Below are 22,348 nucleotides of genomic sequence, written 5' to 3'. Positions count from 1 at the left end.
CGGGCGCTGTCGCATGCTGTCCCCAAGTTTGCTAGGTTGTCGCAGATGCATTTAGAAGCACGTAATATTAAATTAAGTAAAGTAATTTAAAGATACCATAAAATACTTGTGTTTAACCAATTTATTTACCGTCAGAACATTTGACAGGTAGATTGGAGGCAACAGTTTGACGGTCAGGTAAGCGTGGGAATTTCGCGATGTTTATGGGCATCAGCAATTACTTTTAAAGTAGGCTCCCAACCCAGATATGCAACCCAGAAATCAGATATGCATCTCCCATACATTTTCAAAGAATGCCCACACTCCGCATCAAAATCCATTTAACCACGTTTAAAATTAAATTTCTTAATACTGCTATTAGTAAACTGGAAGCCAATCCAGTTTATGCCTTGTTACCGTGAAGCTTGGTTTTCAAGTAACCCGGGCAAGATGTTATATTTCAAAACTCTCAAGTAATTACAGATTTGTCAGTGATTTCAGCAAAAAATTAGGATGTCGGAGAAGCATTGATAAGCGTGGGAATTTTGCGATGTTTCCGAAGATGGTATAATCTCTTAGCCAGGTGCTAGTTTCACAAAAAAAGTGACTTGTATCGACTTGACCATTGTCATGGTCATTGTCATAGGGTAAAAGAAAATTTCAGCGATCTGCTACGACGTTGACAGTCGCCAGCAGTCTCCTAAAAAATTGCCTAAGTGGGACAGGCCCTTAAAAGGCACTGTTGCAAAAAGGCAACCAGCACCAACACCTTGGCAACACTCTAATTTCACTACTGCCATCGGGAAGGAGCATTGAAGTCTGAAAACTGCAACGTCAGGACCAACTTCTTTCCAATAACCATCAGGCTATTGAATATTATGAACTCCAACTAAACTCCGAACTACAAACTGCCTGGGTTGCACGAGGGACTTTGGGCTCTGTTTTGTTTTTGCAGTTTTCATGTTTGTTTGTTGTGTTATCTATTGTGTACTGTGTTTATAAACCAGTTGCGTTGCTGCTGCAAGTAAGAATTTCATTGTTCCTTTGTGGGACATATGACAATAAAACGCTCGTGACTCTCTCTTGTGGCTGCCTAGATATTTATTCAGCTCTTTTTCCATCCAAGGGCTTGCACTTGTATGCCTCCAAGTGTCAAATGCCTCGCAGCAGGCCACACTCTTGGAAGGTTGTGGTCTAGAGGGACCAAAAGAGGTGGAGAGAAAATAGATCTTTAATTCCTGCAAATAAAAAAAGTTTAAATGCCAAATAATACAATACTCCCGTAGATCCTGGCATTTGTATGCAGGGAAGAATTGAATCGCCTATAATTACAAAAGTATTCTCTGAAGAACTCAGCCTTTACTGCTTTACACTTTCAAGATTTAGTCAATTCAAGAAAAATATAACTTTTACAGCCAAACCTCTCTCATGTTTCAACTATTTTTGGAGCAAATTCAGCAATTACTTCCAAATTATTTTTATCTTATTCTGTAACACCGAAGATCGAGCAACGAAAACAGATTGTGGACTATATAATGAATAACCATTTTGGCTTCAATCTACACATTTACTCTGAACACATTATTAAAAGGAGAGATCTCCACTCTCTCTGTTTTGTGAAAGATCTCATTTTCTCTGAGAACAATAATATGATAACTAAGTATCTGAATTCTCAATATCAAAATTTCTCTCAAAACAATTTTCAAAAGCAATTTCTAGAGTCATATATATATATATATATATATATCTGTCCTTTTAATATATATATATATATATATATATATATATGACTCTAGAAATTGCTTTTGAAAATTGTTTTGCACCCGAAAATCAAGTAACAAGTAACAGTGGGATAACCAAAATACCTCTCAGCCTAATAAGTATCAGTTTTGGCAGGTCTTCTTCTTAGGCAGCCTCTCGAGATCATGGATGGCTTCTTTCTACCCTGGTTTTGTGGGAGCTGAGGTGACTTTTAAAGCAGGCCTGTCTGTAAAATGGGCCAAAGGTGCCTGATGGGGCAGAGTGGTGGCAGCTTGTAGGTGGTGCAACTATTTGCTCCAAAGACTTAAGATTCTTAATGCCATTATGAATGTTCCTTCTCCACTTTGAGCAATCATGGGCCAGGGATTCCCCAAGAGTCAGTGTGGATGTTGCATTTTCTTTTCCCCTTTTTAATGTAGTAATCTCGTACCGTGACCGAGTCCAGGAGCGTGGTATTGGGCATGCACATAGCATAGCCTTCCCAACAGGTATGGGAAAGTCAGTGCAGGGAATCACAACAGCCAATTTTCGTTGAGCAACGTCCCACAAACGGCAATGTAATAAATGATCTGATCCACTGTTTTTGATGTTAATCAGGACATGCAGAGAATTCATGCCTGTCGACAAGCAGTTCCACTGGGTTTTCAATGATCACGTGAGAGGGTGGATTGGACTTCGAATTAACATCATGTTAAAGAGCCTGCAACTTTGATTGTGTAACATTCTGTGGGTTCGACACTTGAGTGTTTATCTAGATGATGTGTTCATGTTTTTAGAATAAGATTTGAAACCAGGATTTTCTGATTTAAAAATGTGTGTCAACCACAGCCTTACGACTGAAACCCTGTTCTCTCTGTGGAGAACCATGCCCTTGGCTGAACATTATTTGTAGCTCTGTTTCTTGACACCTATAGTAAAAGAAGAGACTGGCATGGAAATATACCACTTTTTATTTAGGATTAAAATAATATTCTGGTTCACCCTCATGCGCCTGTGAAAGAATTAAAGAGCAAACACCAGTTAGGAGGTTCACAGAGTAGCATAGTTAGTTTCAGCAATGTACTCCCCATGTTCTCATGGCATTCGGCAGCCTTCTTTATAGCCTTCTCTTAAGGGAAGACAACATAAAATCAGGAACACTCAGGCTCAAGACCTTCCTGCTACTAAATGAATGGACACTAAAATAATGGAAAGGAACTGGGACAGAGATGTCAGAATATCAAACAATATGGTCAAATAGGCGAAGCATTGTGTCTACAGGAGTCATATTCTTTGTGCATGGAGACTACGGGGACTCTCTGGGGTGACAGCCAAATGCTCTTGGCAGGGAGGTGTCAAAGAGGACATGTTCGGCCAATGTTTACATCTGAAAACTGTACATCTAGGGAAGTTCTGAAGGAGGCTGGAATCATAAATTCATTGAATGAAAGGAGTAAGGGAAGAAGTAAACAAAACCTCTTTATTGGGATGGCAGTATTCTTCATTTTTGATACACGATACAGTCGAGTTGCTGTTTCATTTAAGACATCAAGATTAATGGCCGAAGTGCTCGACAACTTGGAGCATATATAAGAGACCAAAAACTTTTAAGTACATTGAAAAACGGTTTAAATTGGAGGCATTGAATCTGCCCACCTTTCTTCCAGGGCCCCATGGGTGGATTTTCTGGAGGCAAAATGACAGCAGATACTATAATCTGGAGCAAAAAACAAACTGCTGGAGGAACTCAGCAGGTCAGCATCTGCATATAGTCGACATTTTGAGTCAAGAACCTGCATCAGGACCGGACGACAGTTTGTTTTTTACAAACGGTTTTGTTCTGTGCATGATGCTCAGTGCGTCATTTGTGTAAGCATCCCAGGCTTTATGCAGTTCCATGTAATAATTCAGCAGTTATACTGTAATTCTTCAGTTGTCCATGCAGTTTTTCACTATGGCCTGAGCTCTTTAAGCAGCAGGTCAGAATTGGATCCACTGTCTTCATGGTGGAGCTGAATTGGACAACGTTGGCAGGAACTGGCTGAGCAGGGTAATCACATGGGTGGGCACCCCATTTCTCCAATGTGCAATTGGTTATCTGGCAACAAGGATGGGTACCTGGGGAAGAGAATTGAGCAATACACAGTATTCCCAAATACCTTCCGTGAATTAAAGTGGAGCGATATAAAATCATGATTTTACACCGATGAGCCAAAACATTATGACCACTGACAGGCGAAGTGAATAACATTGATTATCTTGTTACAATGGCACCTGTCAAGGGGTGGGATATATTAGGCAGCAAGTGAACAGTCAGTTCTTGAAGTTGATGTGTTGGATGCAGGAGAAATGGGCAGGAGTAAAGACTTGAGCGACTTTGACAAGGGCCAAATTGTTATGGCCAGACGACTGGGTTAGAGCATCTCTGAAATGGCAAGGCTTGTGGGGTGCTCCCGGTCAGCAGTGGTGAGTACCCACCGACAGTGGTCTGAGGAGGGACAAACCACAAACAGGGTGTTGGGCGCCCAAGGGTCATCGATGCGCGAGGGCAACGAAGGCTATCCCGTCTGGTCCGAACTGACAGAAAGTCTACTGTGGCACAAGTCACAGAAAATGTTAATGGTGGTCACGGGAAGAATGTGTCACAATACACAGTGCATCGCACCCTGCTGCATATGGGGCTGCATAGCTGCAGACCGGTCAGAGTGCCCATAATGTTTTGGCTCCTCAGTGTAAGTGATCCATGAAGAAGAATCTAAAGTTGCTGTGTGTGTCAGAATCAATGGTTATGAATCAAGAAAGAACTGCCTTTAACCAATATTCAAGATGGTATCCATCCTGTTGTACAGCTCTACGTTTACACCATGTATCTGCATCACCATCAAATAATTTTTCCTGCTGATTAATTGATTCTCCACTGTCTGGTTAGCACATTCAGAACTGCCAATAGCATTTAGCAATGATTTTGCACTTCAATTCAGTCACATAGAGTAAATAATTAGATGTTTTGTGATTATATTCCTCATCCAAGATGAAACTGCAAGTAAATTAAAATTTAATTTGAAGAATGCAAGAACATGAGATCATGGTAGGAGCTAGAGAGGTTTCAGTTTAAGGAACTGAGGGAAAAAATGTTTCTGCTTTGAAAGTGATGAGATAGATCTTGATTCTTGGAAGAGAAAGAAAATATATTAAAAGCAATTTGATCACCAGAAGAAACAGGCTGAGACTTTGGTTGGGCAACAATCATGGGAGGATAAGTGAAATGGAGATACCGCAAGGGAGAGACAAAGGATAGTTTGGGCTATGAGGTGAGACCATTTCCTATCAAATCAAAGCAATGAAGGTGTCAGTAATAACAAGTGCTCAAACTTCAGAGTAAAGAATACTCTGTTTTAACCTTCTAAAGCATGTTTGACATAACACAAACTTCACTTGAACACTTTCTCTGACCAGGTGCTCCTGAAGTAAAACAAAATGTAGTTTATAAATATGATTAAACCGATGTTAAGTTCTAAGTAAATCACTAATCAAAACCCGGCATGCTATTCTCTGGCTATGGAGTTTTCAGTATGAAACACAAAAAAAAATGTTTTGGATTGAAAATCTTAAGATTTTCCATGTGTAGCCTGTCTCCGATGTCAGTAGTCTATGACCTGCTCTTTCCTTGCTGTTCCATAAAGGCCATTTTGTTTATTTGACCTGACAGCAACCACCATGGATATTAGCAAGATTTTTGCACAGCACACTGCTGCTATTTAGCTCCATAATGCTAAAAAAAAGTTTCACTTATTCCATCACTGCTCATTTCCCCCAGAAATGTTACTCAGAGCTACAATTGATATTCATTAAGACAAGCTCTTGTTTGCCCAGTCTTGCTTTCTTTCATTTGCTGCAGATTAAAGTTAAAATACACTGAATTTTACATTTCCCCAGAAGGAGATTATTTGAGCTGCAAGCTACAGGATAATTCCAGGATAATTCCAGAATGATCCATGATCTTGGTACTGGTGATACCATTGGCAATGGTTTCCTTAATTATGAGGGGAAACGATTTAAAACCAGTGTTGATAAGAGGCTGTTCTTCCAGGACTTTTGTAGAAGCAAATCTGGTTTCTTTCACCAGTCATCCAATAGGATTATGTAATTGGAGACTGTTTGGGGACTAAATCAAGAATGTATCTCTAACTTGAGCACAATTTGGTGATCTAAAAATATGAGTAATATATTAATGGAAATAATAATTTCCATTAATCATAATTTAGTATTCTTAAAGAGTTGAAATGGATTCTCAATAAATTAAACAATTCTGGATTTTGCAACCAAATAAAGAATTAGTTGAAATTTGTCTTTGGTTGCTGATAGAGTCAAAGAGTAAGACAGTGTGGGAACAGGCCATTCAGCCAACTTGCCCATGCCAACCAACATGCCCCAGCTACACTAGTCCCATCTGCCTGCATTGGCCCATAATCCTAAACCTATCCTATCCATTTACCCGTCCACATTTTTCTTAAATGTTATGATAGTGCCTGCCTCAACTACCTCCTCTGGCAGCTTGTTCCATATATCCATCACCTGTTGTATAAAAAGGTTACCCCTCCGGTTCCTTTTAAATCTTCCCCCCCTCACCTTAAACCTATGTTGTCTGGTTCTCGATTCCACTACTATGGGCAAAAGACTGTGCATTTACCCAATCTATTCCTCTCATGATCTTGTACACCTCTTTTAGATCACCCCTCATCCTCCTGCGTTTCAAGGAATCAAGTCCTAGTCTGTTAGTCTGTACAACCTCTTCCAAAAGCTCAGGCCGTCAAGTCCTGGCAAGATCCTCGTAAATCCTCTCTGCACCCTCTCCAGCTTGACAACATCTTTCCCATAACATGGTGGCCAAAACTAATGTCTGCTAGAATATTGTCTGCTTATGGCTTTCTCCTTTTCATGCTTGATTGCACTGACTTAAATGGAACTGAATGTCTGTTTGAGAGTACAACAGACAGCCAATACCTTTGGTCCAATGTAACTCCAAACCATGTTTTACTTCAAGGCTATAAATCATTCTTAACTTTCACATTTGCTCTGTTTCCCTCTGAGATGCAGAAAAGGGTCAGTCCCCATCATTCTCTAAAGCATGGCAGTGCCATGTGGGAGACTCACTCAGCATTCCCTGTCTATCCGAGAGTAATGATCTATTTTCAAGATAAAATCTGTTAGCATTGGAAGGTGTTCCAAGATATTATCAAAGGAGGCACAAGAGACTGTGGATGCCGGAATCTGTACCATAAATAGAGAGCTACTTGAGGAACTCAGTGGGTCAGGCAGCAACTGTGGAGGGTAATGGACAAACAATATTTCAGATTGAGACCCTTCATCTCAACAGAGTATAGGGAAAGTAGCCAGTATAAAGAGGTGGGAGAAAGCATGAGTTAGCATGCAATAGGTGGGTACAGGTGAGGAGGGCTTGTAACTCCTCTCTACTCAAAAGGTCATCAGTCCATATCCCTCCACAGATGCTGCCTGACCCATTGAGTTACTCCAGAAGCCCATTTTTATTATCAAACACTATTTGATCACATCACAAAATGGAGAGATCAAAACATCAGATTAAGTAAAACCATAGTAAAATATGTAAGCATCTTAAAAAAAGAAAAGAGACATGGAGAGGCAGACATTTTAAGAAGGGAGTTCCTGAGCTTTACAACGTCAGGAATGCATAATCCTACACAGTGAGGTAATTTACTTCAGAGATACAGAGTGGAAATTAGCCCTTCTGCCCGCTGAGACCACGCCGACCAGCGATCACCCATACACTATTTCCACCCTAGATACTCGGGAAAATTTACAGAAACTAATTTACCGATAAATCTACACGTCTTTGGAATGTGGAAGGAAACTGGAGCTCCTGGAGAAACCTCATGCAGTCACAGGAAGAACATACAAACTCCACACAGTCAGCACCCGTAGCCCAGATCGAACCTGGGTCTCTGGCGCTGCAAGGCTGCGATTCTACCGCTGCACCACTGTGCCGCCCTCAATTAAAATTGCATTCTCAGAACTGAAGATTAACAGATACTGTGTTGCTGTATTCTGCTCTCCACTTTGCATTATCTGTTATATTTGTGTATTGTACTCATATTTAGTCGGATTTAACTAGATATGATGAAAACAAAAGTTTTTCACTGTATCTCTGTACATGTGGTAATAATAAACCAATACATCAATACCAAGATAATTATGGAAGTCGAGAAGATTGCAGAGATAGGAGGGTTTGGAAGCAATTTGAATCTAAGAATGAGAATTGTAAAAGTAGTCTTGATTCAGATGTTTGACCCAAACCTTCCACAATTCCTCTCCATCCACAGATTATGCTTGACCTGTTGGGTGTCTCCAGCAGATTGTTTGTGGCTCCAGATTCCAGCATCTGCAGTGTCTTGTATTCCGATTGTAAAATCAATGTGCTGTTTAGTAGGAAGCCAATATAACTGAACAAGCAACAAGGCTACAATATGAATCAGTACATGGACACTAAAATTTAGGTTTGTTTCCTGAAAAGCAGACCAAGAAACAAGGAATGCAATAGCTGGATGGAAATCACCTGGTTTAAGACTTCTCCCTCGTTTCGTCCACAAAGACTAATGTACAAAGGTTAAGCTTTGAGGTAAACAAGGTCATGGACGAGGGTTTGAGAAGCCAATGAGCTGAAGTTTGGTAGAGTTGAGTGACATTGGGGAAGTGTCAAAATTTAAAAGGCAGATTTAAAACAGAACATGTATTTGGTCTGATGCTCATTTGGAATCAAATACAACAAGGTTATGAATAGCCTTGTCAGTGTCAGACAGTTCCCAAGAAGAGCGAGAAGAGGAATGGAATCAAAGGCTCTGGAAAGGTAGTGTTGGCAGAGGCCAAAGACAGTGTCTTCCCAGTACTTAGTTGAAGGACATTTACAGCTGGTCAAACACTGGATTACGGATAAGTATGCTGACAGACACAGAGACGGAGGTGATAGAGGTGGTGATAAAGTAGAACTGGGTGTCAGGGTTTGCAAGAATGAGGTTTTTGAGGAAAGATGAGAGGTGATGCAGAGGAAAATGTCTCTGAATTACAGTGCGCTCACCCAAGAATGGGAGGGGTATCAATTTTGTACCCGAATGACTTGTGACATTTGTCCTTTTTTCCACAGTAGCCATTTGCCAATTAAGGGAATTTTTGAGCTGCAAAGAGAAAATGGATAAAGTCTGCCTGTTTCACATCCTTGCATCCAGAAAACTGAGATATTCATTATTTCAGTCTGAACAGGATTTGTGTGCAGGTCCCAGACACAGAATTACTGAGCCAAAATTTGTTGGAAAAATACTAATGTGGAATGAACTTTATTACCAATTTGGAAGCTGGCCAGAAAATACAGAGGAAGAGATATCATAAGATTTGCAAATTGCCACGAGTTACTAAATTATTTACATTACTCTACGATTAATATTTAACAAATGTCCATCCTGTCGGCAGCCACACTACTTTTCATAAAGTTGCTGCACATTAATGACCAATTATTTTCAGCACAGAGGTTAAATCTAGAAAGCTTTCTAACTGTGTGATGGCAATTAATGCTGCCAATCAAACTCTTGCCCTGAAAGTGAACATTTTTTTAAAAGTCTTATTTATTCAGATGGTGATTGTATTGAAATTTGGGATTCAGATTTTAAATCTTTGCTAACACATTTTTTTTGTTTCTTTTTGGAGTATTGCTTTTTCTCTTTCCTTTAAATTAATCTATTTTTATAGATTATCTCTTTATTTACCTCTCGTTATTTTTCTTTCATATCAATCTACAAATTAGAGACAGAAGTAGGCCAACAAGGTCCTTGAACCTGCTCCACCATTCAATACGATCATGGCTGATCCGAGAGTCATGTTAACACTGCATTTCCTCCTACCCCCAGTAACCTTTCAGTCTATTGCTAGTAAACAACTTATCTACCTCTGCCTCAAAAATATTTTTTCATTTCCACTCTCAATCTTCTGAGAGGAAAAATTTTCAGCTCACCTGTGTCTTAAGTTCGTAACCCCTATTTTTTAAACAGTGGTCCACAGTTCTAGATTACTCCACAAGAGGAAGCACCCATTTCAGGTCCATCCTCAGGATCCTTAGAGCAAGGGTTCCCAACCTGGGGGAAATTTACCCCCAGGGCGTAAATTTTGCCTTAAATTATAGTTATTTGAACTTAAAATAATAATGTTAAAAACAGTATTTTTAAATTTCCCCTTTGTCGGTTGCTTTATTATGGTAGGAGTGTAAACTCAAATTACTGAACAAAACAGGGTGGGGGTAAATTTACTTTTGAAAAGTAAACGGGACGAAAAAGGTTGGGAACCCCTGCAAGTTTAGTCAATGCTCTTCTGATTCTTCTAAACTCCAATATAATCCTAGCTTGCCTAACTTTTCCAAATAAGACAATCCGTAATGGATTTAACTTAAAACTAACTCCCTTCAACCAATATTTGAATCTATTCTGGAGATCCAGACTTTGGTCCTATCACTTTGTAATACTAGACAGGGTCCCAGATGGCCTGTTAATCAGCCTGTGGTTCAAATGATTAAGAAGAGTCAAAAATAAAAAGCTGAACAAAATAGAAACAGTCTAATTATTGGGCATGCTCTGAGGTGCCTACTCCGGCAAGACCAGCCCCTATTGAAACCATCCAATTCCTCTTAAAGATCCCATTTGACATTTTGCTTGCAAAAATTCAGAGCGTGGTTTGGAGAAGACAGAATGACTTATTAATTAGCATAAGCTGCACATGGGCTAAATCAACCCAGACAGGTTTAACATTTAGTTAATCCCCAAAAGTTATTAATTTGTCTTTCGTGACGTTCAGAAATATCACTCTGAGAATAATATGCCCTCTATGTGGGTGATTTAAAGCAGCTTAGGTAATGTATGTTTTTGCAAAAGTTGATGAAGCATAGTTCAACAAAAAAGAAACCAATTCAATCTAGTGCTGTTCTAGTACATGTCAGTGTTGAAAGGTTAAATTAATAGCATTTAAGTTTTTTTTCTTTCATCCCTGAGTTTGTGCAGATGTTTAGCTGAGGTGATTTACTGGATGACCACTGTTAGTTTACACTGTGACCATTGTAGCAAACTTGCTTTGCTAACTATTTTTTCATGGTAATATTTATATATTTTTAATACTTTATTGCAGTTTGAAGGCTGTAATAAGGCATTTTCTCGACTAGAAAATCTCAAGATCCACCTGCGGAGCCATACTGGGGAGAAACCTTACCTTTGCCAACACAGCGGCTGCCAGAAAGCTTTCAGCAACTCCAGTGATCGTGCCAAACACCAGCGAACACACCAGGACACAGTGAGCACAATACAGAATGTTTTACATTATGTATAATTGGTGTTTACTCAGCATCACACTTCCAATGCAATGAATTAGCCAATGGAAGCAATCAAGGAGAAACAGTGGGAATCAAAATTCTGAAATAAGAAACAGAATTAATGGTACTAATGCACAATAGGTAGATCATGATTTTTTTTTTTTAATTGGTAGATTAATTGTTTAGGCAGGAACTTCTTTAGAACAGGGGATGTGAAGTGCAAGCAATGCTTAAGCCAGCCAGAAAACAGTTTGAACCACTGATGTGGATGAAAAATCATGTTTACTGGCATTGATACCTATTTAATGTAGTTTCAGCATTTCCTATAATGTACACCAAATTTCTTGTTCAATTGAAAGTGAAAAGTCCCTATCCTTTTCTACGCTATTCTGCAAGTCTACAAATTCTGAGTTGAAGAGAATTGTACCCAAAGTGACTGAATCCATAATCCCTACAAAGAGTGATATACAAAACCAATAGCTAACACAAAACTGAGATCCCAGAACGTCACCTATTCCTTTTCTCCAGAGATCCTGCCTGACCCGCTGAGTTACTCCAGCGTTTTGTGTCTGTTTTCGGTGTGAACCAGAATCTGCAGTTCCTTCCTGCACATCCCAGAACCAATGATTGTTCATCCAATTGTTTTAATGGACTGGAACTGTCAGGCCTGTGATATTCAACCAAACACCACCTCTGAACCCACTTAACTGGAGCAGAAGCAAGTCATCCTCAACCCCAATGGACAGCTCAAATAGATAAAGGAGACGATAACTGCTATGATTTGCAGATATGCAGGCTAGAGCTTTGCTCTGCAATGTTTGTTAAATTGACTTATTTTAATGAGTAAAGAAATTGCAGTTGTGTGAAGCAACTGTTATTCTTAGTGCCTAACATTCAGGGAGATTCCTGTACTCCATTGACAATTGCTGGTGTAGATGTCTGTATGCAATTTTAAGGAAATCATAATCGGCTTTGGTTCTGACTTTCCATCAACATCCCAGCAAAATATCACAATCAAAGTGCTTTAAAACTTCATAATGGATGATAATCTGTTTGTGTCCGTTGAATCAAACATCATTAGAAACTAAAATTAGGTGTGTTTTGCAGCAGATGGCCTGTGGCACGAGATGAAAGAAAATATCTTACTTAGTATCAAGCTTCATGTATTTAAGGCAAGACACTTGAATGAGGGGCTGGAATACCACATTGGTGAAACTGTTCTCTGGGTGCTGCCTGTACAGTCTGTACAGTCTCCCTGTGACCACGTGGGTTTTCTCCAGGTGCTCCAGGTTCTTCCCACATTCCAAAGGCGTACAGATTTGTAGGTTAATTGGCTTCTGTAAATTGTCCTTAGTCTGCAGGATAGAACTAGTGTATGGGGATCGCTGGTTGGTGTGGAATTGGTTGTGCTGAAGGGCCTGCCTCCACGTTGTATTTCTAAACTAAATTAGATTACTTCTTCCAGAGGGTGGTGAGTGTTTGGAATTCACTATCGTGGTCATTGGGCCGACATCCTTGGGGGCATTTAAAGAGGACGTAGATAATTCTTTGAGAGATCAGTGGAGGAGGTGAAACCATGGGGAAGGTCGTCCATGATCATGTTAAATGGCAGGGCAAGTTTGAAGGTCTGAATGGCCTGCTCCTACTCTTATTTTTTAAAATGTAATTAGCTTTTATGTACTTAGAGATACAGCATGAAAACAGGCCTTGTGGTCCAGCGAGTCCACACCGATCATCAATCAGCCCTTCACACTAGTTCTGTTATCCCATCTCCACACTAGGGGAAATACAGCAGCCAATTAACCTACAAACCCACGCGTCATTGGGATGTGGGAGGAATCTGGAATACCTGGAGGAAACCCACGCTGTCACAGGAAGATCATGCAAACTCCACACAGACAACACCTGAGATCAGGATCAAACCTGGGTCACTGGCGCTGTCAGGCAGCAACTCTGCCCCACACACTGTGCTGCCCGATGTTTTTAGTTCCTATAATTGTTGTAAGACACTCAGTCATTTATTTTGTTCTCAGCAAACATATGTATTGAGTAGCATCAAGTTCAAATGAGTTCAAAGTGTGATATTCAGCAGTTTTACTGCAAATAAAAGCTGGGCCTCCAGTTTGCCCGCATGGTTGTAGACTCAGGCAGGCTTCCCGGGAAGGGCCCAGACTTGATCTATGATCCAAATTAATCAACTATTGAATTTAAAGTTTGCTTCAAATTCTCTATTCAGAGAGGTTGCAAAAAGAACTTGTCCGCAGTAGTTAGAGATGCATGCTGAAATGCCTTTACTGTAAATGTCATGTGAGGACAAAGTAAGGAATGCCTGTAGTGCCTCCCGTGGTAAAATAGCCAACCTTGCCTTATCCAGGCACGTGCATGGAGAACAACACTTGGGCCTTTAGGAAGCATGGCGCTGTGCTCAACCCAATAGCTGTGGTAAAAACCAAATGAAAGGTTTGCCAGCAACACTGTGTGATGGTTTACATTTTGAGCCAGGTAATCTTGAAAACATATGTTTAGGATTGTCAGAGGAATTATAATTAAATAAGATAAAACAGATGCTGAATCTGTTTGAATTTATAAAACTTTCGTCATGGGATACAGAATAACTGTCTTTCTGGTATGATTCAAATATTGATGTATGCAATGTATAAGCATAAAACTTAATTATTTTCTTCTTTGTGCTTTTCTTGCTTTGCCATGGAATCTCTCTCTTCAAAGCTCAGGTACCACTCATTCAATCAATTCAATTAATGATGGGAGAGACAAATTTCAGTAATAAAGTTTTTTTCGGCTTGGACAATAATTCATCTTCATTTGGAGAATAATTTGATGGAGAATACTATTCAACTGCTTATACATGACACATTTCACTCATTGAAATTATCAGTTGTCAATAATGGGAGAATAATCTGCTCTGTCAGATTGTTGCCCATGCAATGAAGACAAAAATGTTACCTCCATAGGCCATTATTTATACCTGTATCTAAATGTTTATCTATCTTATGACTACATTATGTATCTAAATGTGACAGCCTTAGTGACCAAGCAAACTTGCTGTACTCTTGGCTGTGCAATATAAAGAATACCAGATGAAGATCCACTGCCAGCTGCTGCGTGGCATTGTGCCCAGGGACAATAGTAGTGCAATATAGCAGTTGTGCCAAAGGATTAAGAAAGTCAAGAAAAGTTTAGAGCATTCCTAAACAGTTCATTCAATCTGTTTTGTGAGATTACCTGTTGGAATGCTACGTGTGATTACTCAAACCCGCTTGAAGAAATTACAACAGACAATCTACAATGGCACCAAGTTAATAGTCCCGACTGTCAACTGTGTTTGAAACAAAAAAAACGCTCTCATGTAATTCTAAAAAGTGCAACATTTAAATATGGTCATTGATAAATATTTATCTCAAACGCTCTTTATTTACAGCTTCCTAAAAGTTATACTTTGAGCAGCAATAATCATTATCAGCAGCTACAGTTGTAAAAACCATTTTCAGCGTTTGAATCATATCCAGAAGCGGGGCTATCATCTGACACCCTTGGTCAGCTGCCAGAGTTGAGCTATTTGAGTGAAGTGTCTTAAAAAGAAGAATTTCTACTTTTAGTCACTGCCTTCTGGTTTAAATGTGCTCATGCACAGGAAATAATAATTCACAATTTCATAGCAGAAGGAATCAGATGTACACAGCCAGGGCAGAATTGTCTTAATGAGACTCAGCAGCGATTGTGAAGTGTAAAACCTTTTCCTTTCTCAAACATTTACAGAAACCATATGCTTGTCAGATCCCAGGATGCACAAAGCGCTATACTGATCCAAGCTCATTGAGGAAGCATGTCAAAGCACACTCTGCCAAACAGCAACAGGTGCGTAAGAAGGTAAGAAATAATCATAGATAATCCAATATCTATCATGTATTGGACAATCACATCCTTTTGGAAAATATACATTTACTATACAAGAGTTAAATGTTCTTTCCTCACATGTATTTGTTCTGAATACCGAACAAGATACATATGAAAAAAATAAGTAAAACAGATTAAAGTAAAAACTAGTTAGGTATGTCAACCTCATGTTTTGGACGCCAACTATAATGAAGAAGAAAATCGCAAGAGCTGAAGAAGTCCTTAATTTTTACATCCTGGATTTGAATATGAGATGGCATGATTAGTCACAAGGAGGGGTAACATTTGTTGGGCAGTTTAAATGAAACTTCATTTATATAATATGGGTGAGCTGCTACTTGTGCCTGTTTTCTCTTTTGTATCAACTAGCATCAACTCACAGCAGTTTCAAGCCGGAACTGATGCAACAATACTTTGACTCTTTCTGGCTTGGCAGGAAGAAGTTGCTGGAAGTACTGAGATTGAGGATATCTCTGATAAAATCGGCCCGATTTGGGCAACACCTTTTCAAAGACAAAGAGTGAAATGAAACCCACACCTCTCCTTATCTAAGATATCATTTTTGTTTTACCCCTTCCCTCCCCACTCATTATGAAACAAAAAAGAACAATATCTACTTTCCTCTTCAACCTGAGATGTTAACTTGATCCATCTTTCTACAGAAACTGTTAAACACTGGAAAGGCTGGGACTAATTGGAAATGGCTTTGTCAATGGCAGATCCTGTCTAACCAATCTTATTAAATGTTTTGAAGAGGTAATAAGGTGTATTGATGAGATGTGGCTTACATGGACCAGTAAGGCCTTTGACTAACTCTTGCATGGAAGATGGGTCCGAAAGGTAAGGGCCAATGGGATATAGGGCAAGATGGAAAATTGGATCAAAAATTGGCTTAACAATGGGAGATAGGGTATGGTAGTAGAGGGTTGTTTTTATCATCAGATGACTGTCACCTGTGGTATTCAACAGGAAAGATTTATGGAGTTATTGATAATATGGAGGGTATTCATAAACTACATGTTTATATCGACCTGTTTTTAAAATGGGATGAGAAATGGCAGATACAGTTTAATCCTGATAAAAATTAGATATGCATTTTGGACGTACCAGTAGAGCTAGGACATACACCATGAATGGCAGAATCCTAGAGAGCATCAAGAAACAGGAGGATCTAGGCGTACAGTTCAAAGGTGCTTAAAGGTGATAGTGCAGGTAGATAATGTAGTTAATAAGGCATTTGGGATGCTAGTCTTCATTAGACAGGACAGGCATTGTGTACAGGGGGCAGGGAGTTATACTTCAATTTTATAAAACGTTGGTCAGACCTTATGTGGAGTACTGCAGGCTGGTCTGGTCACCGCACTCTAGCAAGATGTGACACCTCTGGAAGGGGTGCAGAGAAGATTCACCAGATTATTGCCTGGGATGGTCATCTATCCTCAGGTAAGAGAAGAGGCTGGATCTGTTCTCCCAGGAGCAGAGGAGGTTAAGAGGGAACATGATTGAAGTATATAATATAATGAGATTTACTGATAGGGTGGACTACGAGAAATTATTCCCCAAATCAGAGGTAAAAGACATTAGATGTCAGGGGTAATAGATTTAGGAGGCATCTGAGGGGAACTTTTTGCACCAAGATAATGATGAGTACTTGGAAGACCTTTTCTGAAGGGGTGTTAGAAGCAGAATCACTGACAGCATTTAAGAAGTGTTTAGACAAGCATTTGAATAGGTATAGAACATAACCAGTCATTTCCTGGAAGATGGGATTAATAGGAATACACGAGCACTGGTTGCATTGACCAGATGGGCTGAATAGCCTGTTACCATGCTAAATGTCTCTATCACCTGCTGTTTCCAGCATTTTCTATTTTTGATTTTCATGAAAAAGTGTGAAAAGGATGAAAATGTGTTTATTTGTGTGTGCCACCAATAAACACATGGAATATTGCTATTGACAGTCAGAAGAAATGGATACATTCCAAAGGGGTAATGTCGGCCTTCCACAACATGATGTTTAGGTTGCCTCTTGGGTTCTATGCCGAAGGTTATATTAACTTTGGAGAAACACAGCATGAATTTACCTGTGTTCGGATAATTTCAGTGATAAGAAAATTAAATGACTGGAAAACTGGTGCTGCAGTTTCTCAAACTAAGGAGGTAAAATGTGGTTTTGAAGTTAATGTTGTAAGTGCTTGAAGTGATCTACAAAGTAAACAAGATTATTTACAATAGTAATTAAATTAAAAAGTTGTGAAATTAAGTTAAGAAGGATGAGAAATAATGAGGGTTCAGACTGAAGAAATCTTTTGATACAGTTAAGAGGACTGCTTTTGTGACAAGTTGTCACCTAAGCTAATTACAAGATAGAACCTGAACTAGGATAACTAGTTCAATGATCAGAAGGTGATGTGTATCTTGGAAAATGGAGATAAGTTAGGAGAAGCAGCGTAAATTCAACATTTCGTAATTAGTCTAAATCAATTTAAACAAGATGGGCTGAAGAGTCCCCACAGCTGGAATATATAGGCTTATTTGACACGTATAATGTCTACATTTGTGGACAGATGGGCAAGAACGATATTGGAGCCTGTGATAAGCTGAAAAAGAGTTACAATCTTGGTTCGCGCACAAAATTGATCTTTTGGCAAGGAACATGTAAACGTAGGGTATGCAGTCACTAAAACAGAATGAATCACTAGTTTCAGGAGGGAAGGAGAGAAAGAAAGGGGATGGAACGAAATGTGCTTTCTGCAAATGCACAGTGATCACACCAGCTGAGGATTTACACAATACGTTGCTAAAACAAATAAAATATAAATGAAAATGACTTAACAGATTTTTAATTTTGGAGAAGTAGTAATGTGGTTTACTTTGAATAATCAATGACAATGTATTAAGCTGTATGTTTATGTTGAATTACATTGTAAACTGAATAATGTATGGTAACAGTGTGTTGGCAGGGACTCCTGAATCTGAAATTGAAGATTAGTATAATTCCGCTCTGTTGGATTTGGTCCTCCTGCTGTTTTTAATCTACTTCTCCGTTCGTGTTTTAAGGACTCTCTGTCTCACACAGCATTGCCAAGAGCAATCATTTCGCTAGTTATAAGATAGATGTCAAGATGATTTACCACAGTTAGTTGAATGGGCTCAACTTTGCTGATTATGATCCAATCCCAGCAAGTGTTTTCTGTTCCTAAAAAACCCCCCAAATTCATCAATTAAAAGAACTCAGCTCATACATTTCCCTTTCATAAAACTCACAAAATTTCAGCAACATTCCCTGTACATTCTTGGAGGTTCTGTATCGTATTGCCTCTCTGAGATTTATTCTTTTATAAATTGAACACAACCGTATCTTAACTAGCCTTCTCAGTGCTCTCAGTATGTGTTCAGTCAAGTATGGTAAGTCAGCTCCTTCATCAAAGATTTGGTGAATAACATACATAACTCCTAGGAAACTGTGGACAGGATAATTTAACATGGTGCAAGGTTTCCAACTTCAGAATCATAATCATTTACTCTGCTGTTGTTGGTAGTCATTGTACTCTAGAACCTTTATAAATTGTTAATCAGAGGTGGAATGTGAGAGAAATCTAATGTACACTAATGTATTACACAAACAGGATAAGGGATTATTGTCATTTGTGCTGTAAACCTGTGTTCGAGGAAGGGCATATTGTGCCAAGGAGGGACTGGCTTTTTCGTTTCCTACAGTTTCGTATGGAAATGAAAAATTGTCTAAATATAAATATATCTGTCCTATTCAGAACTTAAAACATATTCTGATTCCAACATTAGCAGAATGTGAAATAAGAAAATAATTCAAGCCTATCTGTTTCATTAACCATGTATAATCTATTCTACTGTGTAGGAAAGAACTGCAGATGTTGGTTTAAACTGAAGACAGACACAAAAAGCTGGAGTAACTCAGCGGAACAGGCAGCATCTCTGGAGAGAAGGAATGGGTGACGTTTCAGGTCGAGACCTGAAGAAGGGTCTCGACCTAAAAACATCACCCATTCCTTCTCTCCAGAGATGCTGCCTGTCCTGCTGAGTTAGCCTACTCCACTGTTAGCTCTTGAGTATTGGATGAAATGCAAGTGTGGTTGCAGACATGGCTGATTTAGATCCAGCCCAGCTAGAAAGAATTGGTGGAGGAATAGGAGTTTGCAAGTGCATGACAAGATGGAGAATCTGATCCTCGGATGAAATTGCAGATTGATCGTATGATGCTGGGCAAGACTTGTTTAGGAGGCAGAAATGATGTATAGCAGACACAGTCAATAGGAGAAGGTCAACCACCAGAGTTGAGGACATCTGAAATGGACACTTCAGGGTTGACAATCAAATCTTTACTGTTAAATAGATCTCAGAAATTAATAACATGCGTTGACAATTTAATTTATAGGTAATAGAAACTTTAAATGTTAATATTTAATCTAGTATATAATTGACTGCATGTAAAAAGTTATTGTCAATAGGATTTAATACATGGTGGTTTGCATGGGTTTCTTACATTCTGTTAAAGGAATATGGAGAAATATAAATAAACGTGAAAGCAAACTTAAGAACTCAATGTACTGTTTTATGACTGTGATACACTGGTGTACTAACAATTTCTCTTAAGTCTTGATAATGTTTTGTGGTAATTCTATTGTTTTGTGAATAATGTCATTAATGAACAGCATTACAAATTAGTCAATGAGCCTTACTGCTTCCTCTGCATGAAGTCCTCTGCCAGTGCTGGCAAGAAAGAGCTGTACCGCAGGACATGAGGGATGCCACGATCATTACCCTCTACAAGAACAAGGGCAAGAGAAGCGACTGCAACAACTATAGAGGCATCTCCCTCCTCAACACCGTCGGCAAGGTCTTTGGTCGGGTCATCTTGATCCGCCTGCAGAAGCTGGCAGAACGTGTCTACCCAGAGTCACAGTGCGGTTTCCGAGCTGGAAGGTCAACAGTAGACATGGTCGTCTCCCTTCGCCAGATCCAGGAGAAGTGCAGAGAACAGCGGATGCCCCTGCATATTGCTTTCATTGACCTCACCAAGGCGTTTGACTTCGTCAGCAGAGATGGCCTATTCAAGGCTCTCCCAAAGATCGGCTGCCCACCAAAACTGCAGAGCATGATAGAATCCTTCCACATCAACACGAAGGGGACAGTGCAGTTCAGTGGCAGTTTCTCGGAGCCCTTCGACATCCGCAGTGGCGTCAAACAAGGCTGCGTCCTCGCTCCCACGCTCTTTGGGATTTTCTTCGCTCTGCTCCTGAAACATGCCTTCGGCACCGCAACAGAGGGGATCTACCTGCGTACTAGATCAGACGGCAGGCTCTTCAACCTCACCCGCCTCAGAGCCAAGACAAAAGTACGTGAAGCTCTCAACAGAGACATGTTGTTCGCCGATGACGCAGCAGTTGTGTCCTACACCCAGCAGGAACTACAGTCACTGATGGACCGCTTCTATCGGGCTTGCAAGGACTTTGGGCTGACCATCAGCCTGAAGAAGACGAAAGTCCTGGGACAGGATACAGAGGCACTGCCTGTCATCACCATCGACGACTACGAACTCGATGCCGTCCATCAGTTCACGTACCTCGGCTCCACCATCACCGACAACCTTTCCTTGGACACAGAGATTGACAAGAGGATCGGGAAGGCAGCTACAACTCTCGCTCGCCTCACAACTCGAGTGTGGACCAATCCAAAGCTGACAGTGAAGACAAAGATAGCAGTCTACAATGCCTGTGTCAACAGCACGCTGCTGTACGGCAGTGAGACATGGACTACATATGCCAGACTGGAGAAAAGACTCAACACCTTCCACCTTAGAAGCATCCGCTGTATCCTGGGTATATCCTGGCAAGACAGAGTGTCCAACGCCGAGATTCTGTCTTGCGCTGGCCTTCCCAGTATGTACACTCTACTCAGGCAGCGCAGGCTGCAGTGGCTGGGCCATGTCCACCGCATGGAGGATGGCCGTATTCCTAAAGACATCCTCTATGGAGAGCTAACATCTGGGAGGAGAACCATCAGCCGCCCCCAGCTACATTACAAGGATGTCTGCAAGAGAGATTTGAAGGCACTCGACATCAATGTGGAGTCCTGGGAGAGCCTTGCAGCTGACCATATGAGGTGGAGAGATACCCTGAACCAACATCTCAAAACGGGGGAAGAGAAACTATTAAACGCAGCGGCAGACAAGCGGGCACGCAGAAAGGAGCGCAGCAACTTCAACCGACCAGAGTCCACACACAAATGTGACCTTTGCGACAGAGACTGTCACTCCCGCATTGGTCTCTTCAGCCACAAGCGACGCTGCTCTAGCCGAGGTGCAGAGCAAGCAGCCAACTAGGATGCATCACCCATGGTCAGCCATGACCTAGGGGGCCTAAGAAGACAAATAAGTCAAGGAGCATTACAATGGGATATATTAAATATGGTTTGGAGAAGTATAAGCTGCATAGACAACTGCCATCTTCTTTCACAGATTCTTATGTTCAAATCTAAATGTTTTAAATTATGAAAAGGAGAAATATATTTATATCAGACAATTTTTCTGATATCCATATGAAATTCACATTTAACATTGGTTAGCTGTCTTTTCCTGAACAGATTTCCACTCACTCTTGTCAATATAGAAATAAGGAACAGGACCTGGCCAACAATTAGCGGACATAGCTCCTAAACAAGTGCGAATGTGGGCCTTCACTTCAGCAATGTCCCTGGAAACACAAACATAAATGTTTTCCCAGTCAGTCTGCAGCAAAGATACCAGAGGAGCAAGATGAACCACTCCGTTGAAATCGCCTATACTGAAGTGTAGTACGCAAAGGAGCGTAATGTCTGCCATTTTAGTAAGCAAAACCCGCCGTTCGCTTTGCCTCTCGCAGTGTAATCAGTGTTTTGGGGGAACAGTATGTGTGATGATACCATAAAAATACAGAATATATCTCATCTATCAATTCACAGATTTTTGTTATTTTTCTTTTTAAATGTTTCTGCAAGTTTCTGCCTACTAAAATGGCGCCATGTCATACTACGGTTTTTAGGGTCCAGTGGTCTATCTTGCTCCGCTCTATTATCTTTGGGCAGTTAGTCCCTCCCTATCTGTATATACAATCTTAAGTTATCCACCAGAGTCATTCACTTCTTCTTCACTGTCATTTGTGTAAAAACTGGACCTCTGAATTCCTGGAACCAGATCAATGTGTCATTTAATCAGTTCTGTGGCATCTATTTGAGTGAGCATGGACTTCCATAGATTAAAATAAATAAAATTCATATTGTCCAGTATGGGCTTGATTGGACAGGGCAGTCATATGTTTC

General features: G+C 40.2%; 1 protein-coding gene across 1 annotated transcript in view; it reads left to right on the top strand.

The window, feature by feature from the left end:
- Positions 1-22,348, top strand: part of LOC144597985 (zinc finger protein GLIS1-like) — a 148,160-nt gene that overhangs the window by 71,345 nt on the left and 54,467 nt on the right. Inside the window, exons 4-5 of the mRNA XM_078407850.1 lie at positions 10,918-11,079; positions 14,876-14,986. Coding sequence (XP_078263976.1) covers positions 10,918-11,079; positions 14,876-14,986 — 273 coding nt within the window. The remainder of the gene's footprint in view (positions 1-10,917; positions 11,080-14,875; positions 14,987-22,348) is intronic.

This window comes from Rhinoraja longicauda, chromosome 11 (assembly GCF_053455715.1).
Source record: "Rhinoraja longicauda isolate Sanriku21f chromosome 11, sRhiLon1.1, whole genome shotgun sequence".
NCBI classification, from domain to species: domain Eukaryota; kingdom Metazoa; phylum Chordata; class Chondrichthyes; order Rajiformes; family Arhynchobatidae; genus Rhinoraja; species Rhinoraja longicauda.
The sequence above is the reverse complement of the archived record's forward strand: the minus strand, read 5'-3'. Positions and strand labels throughout refer to the sequence as shown.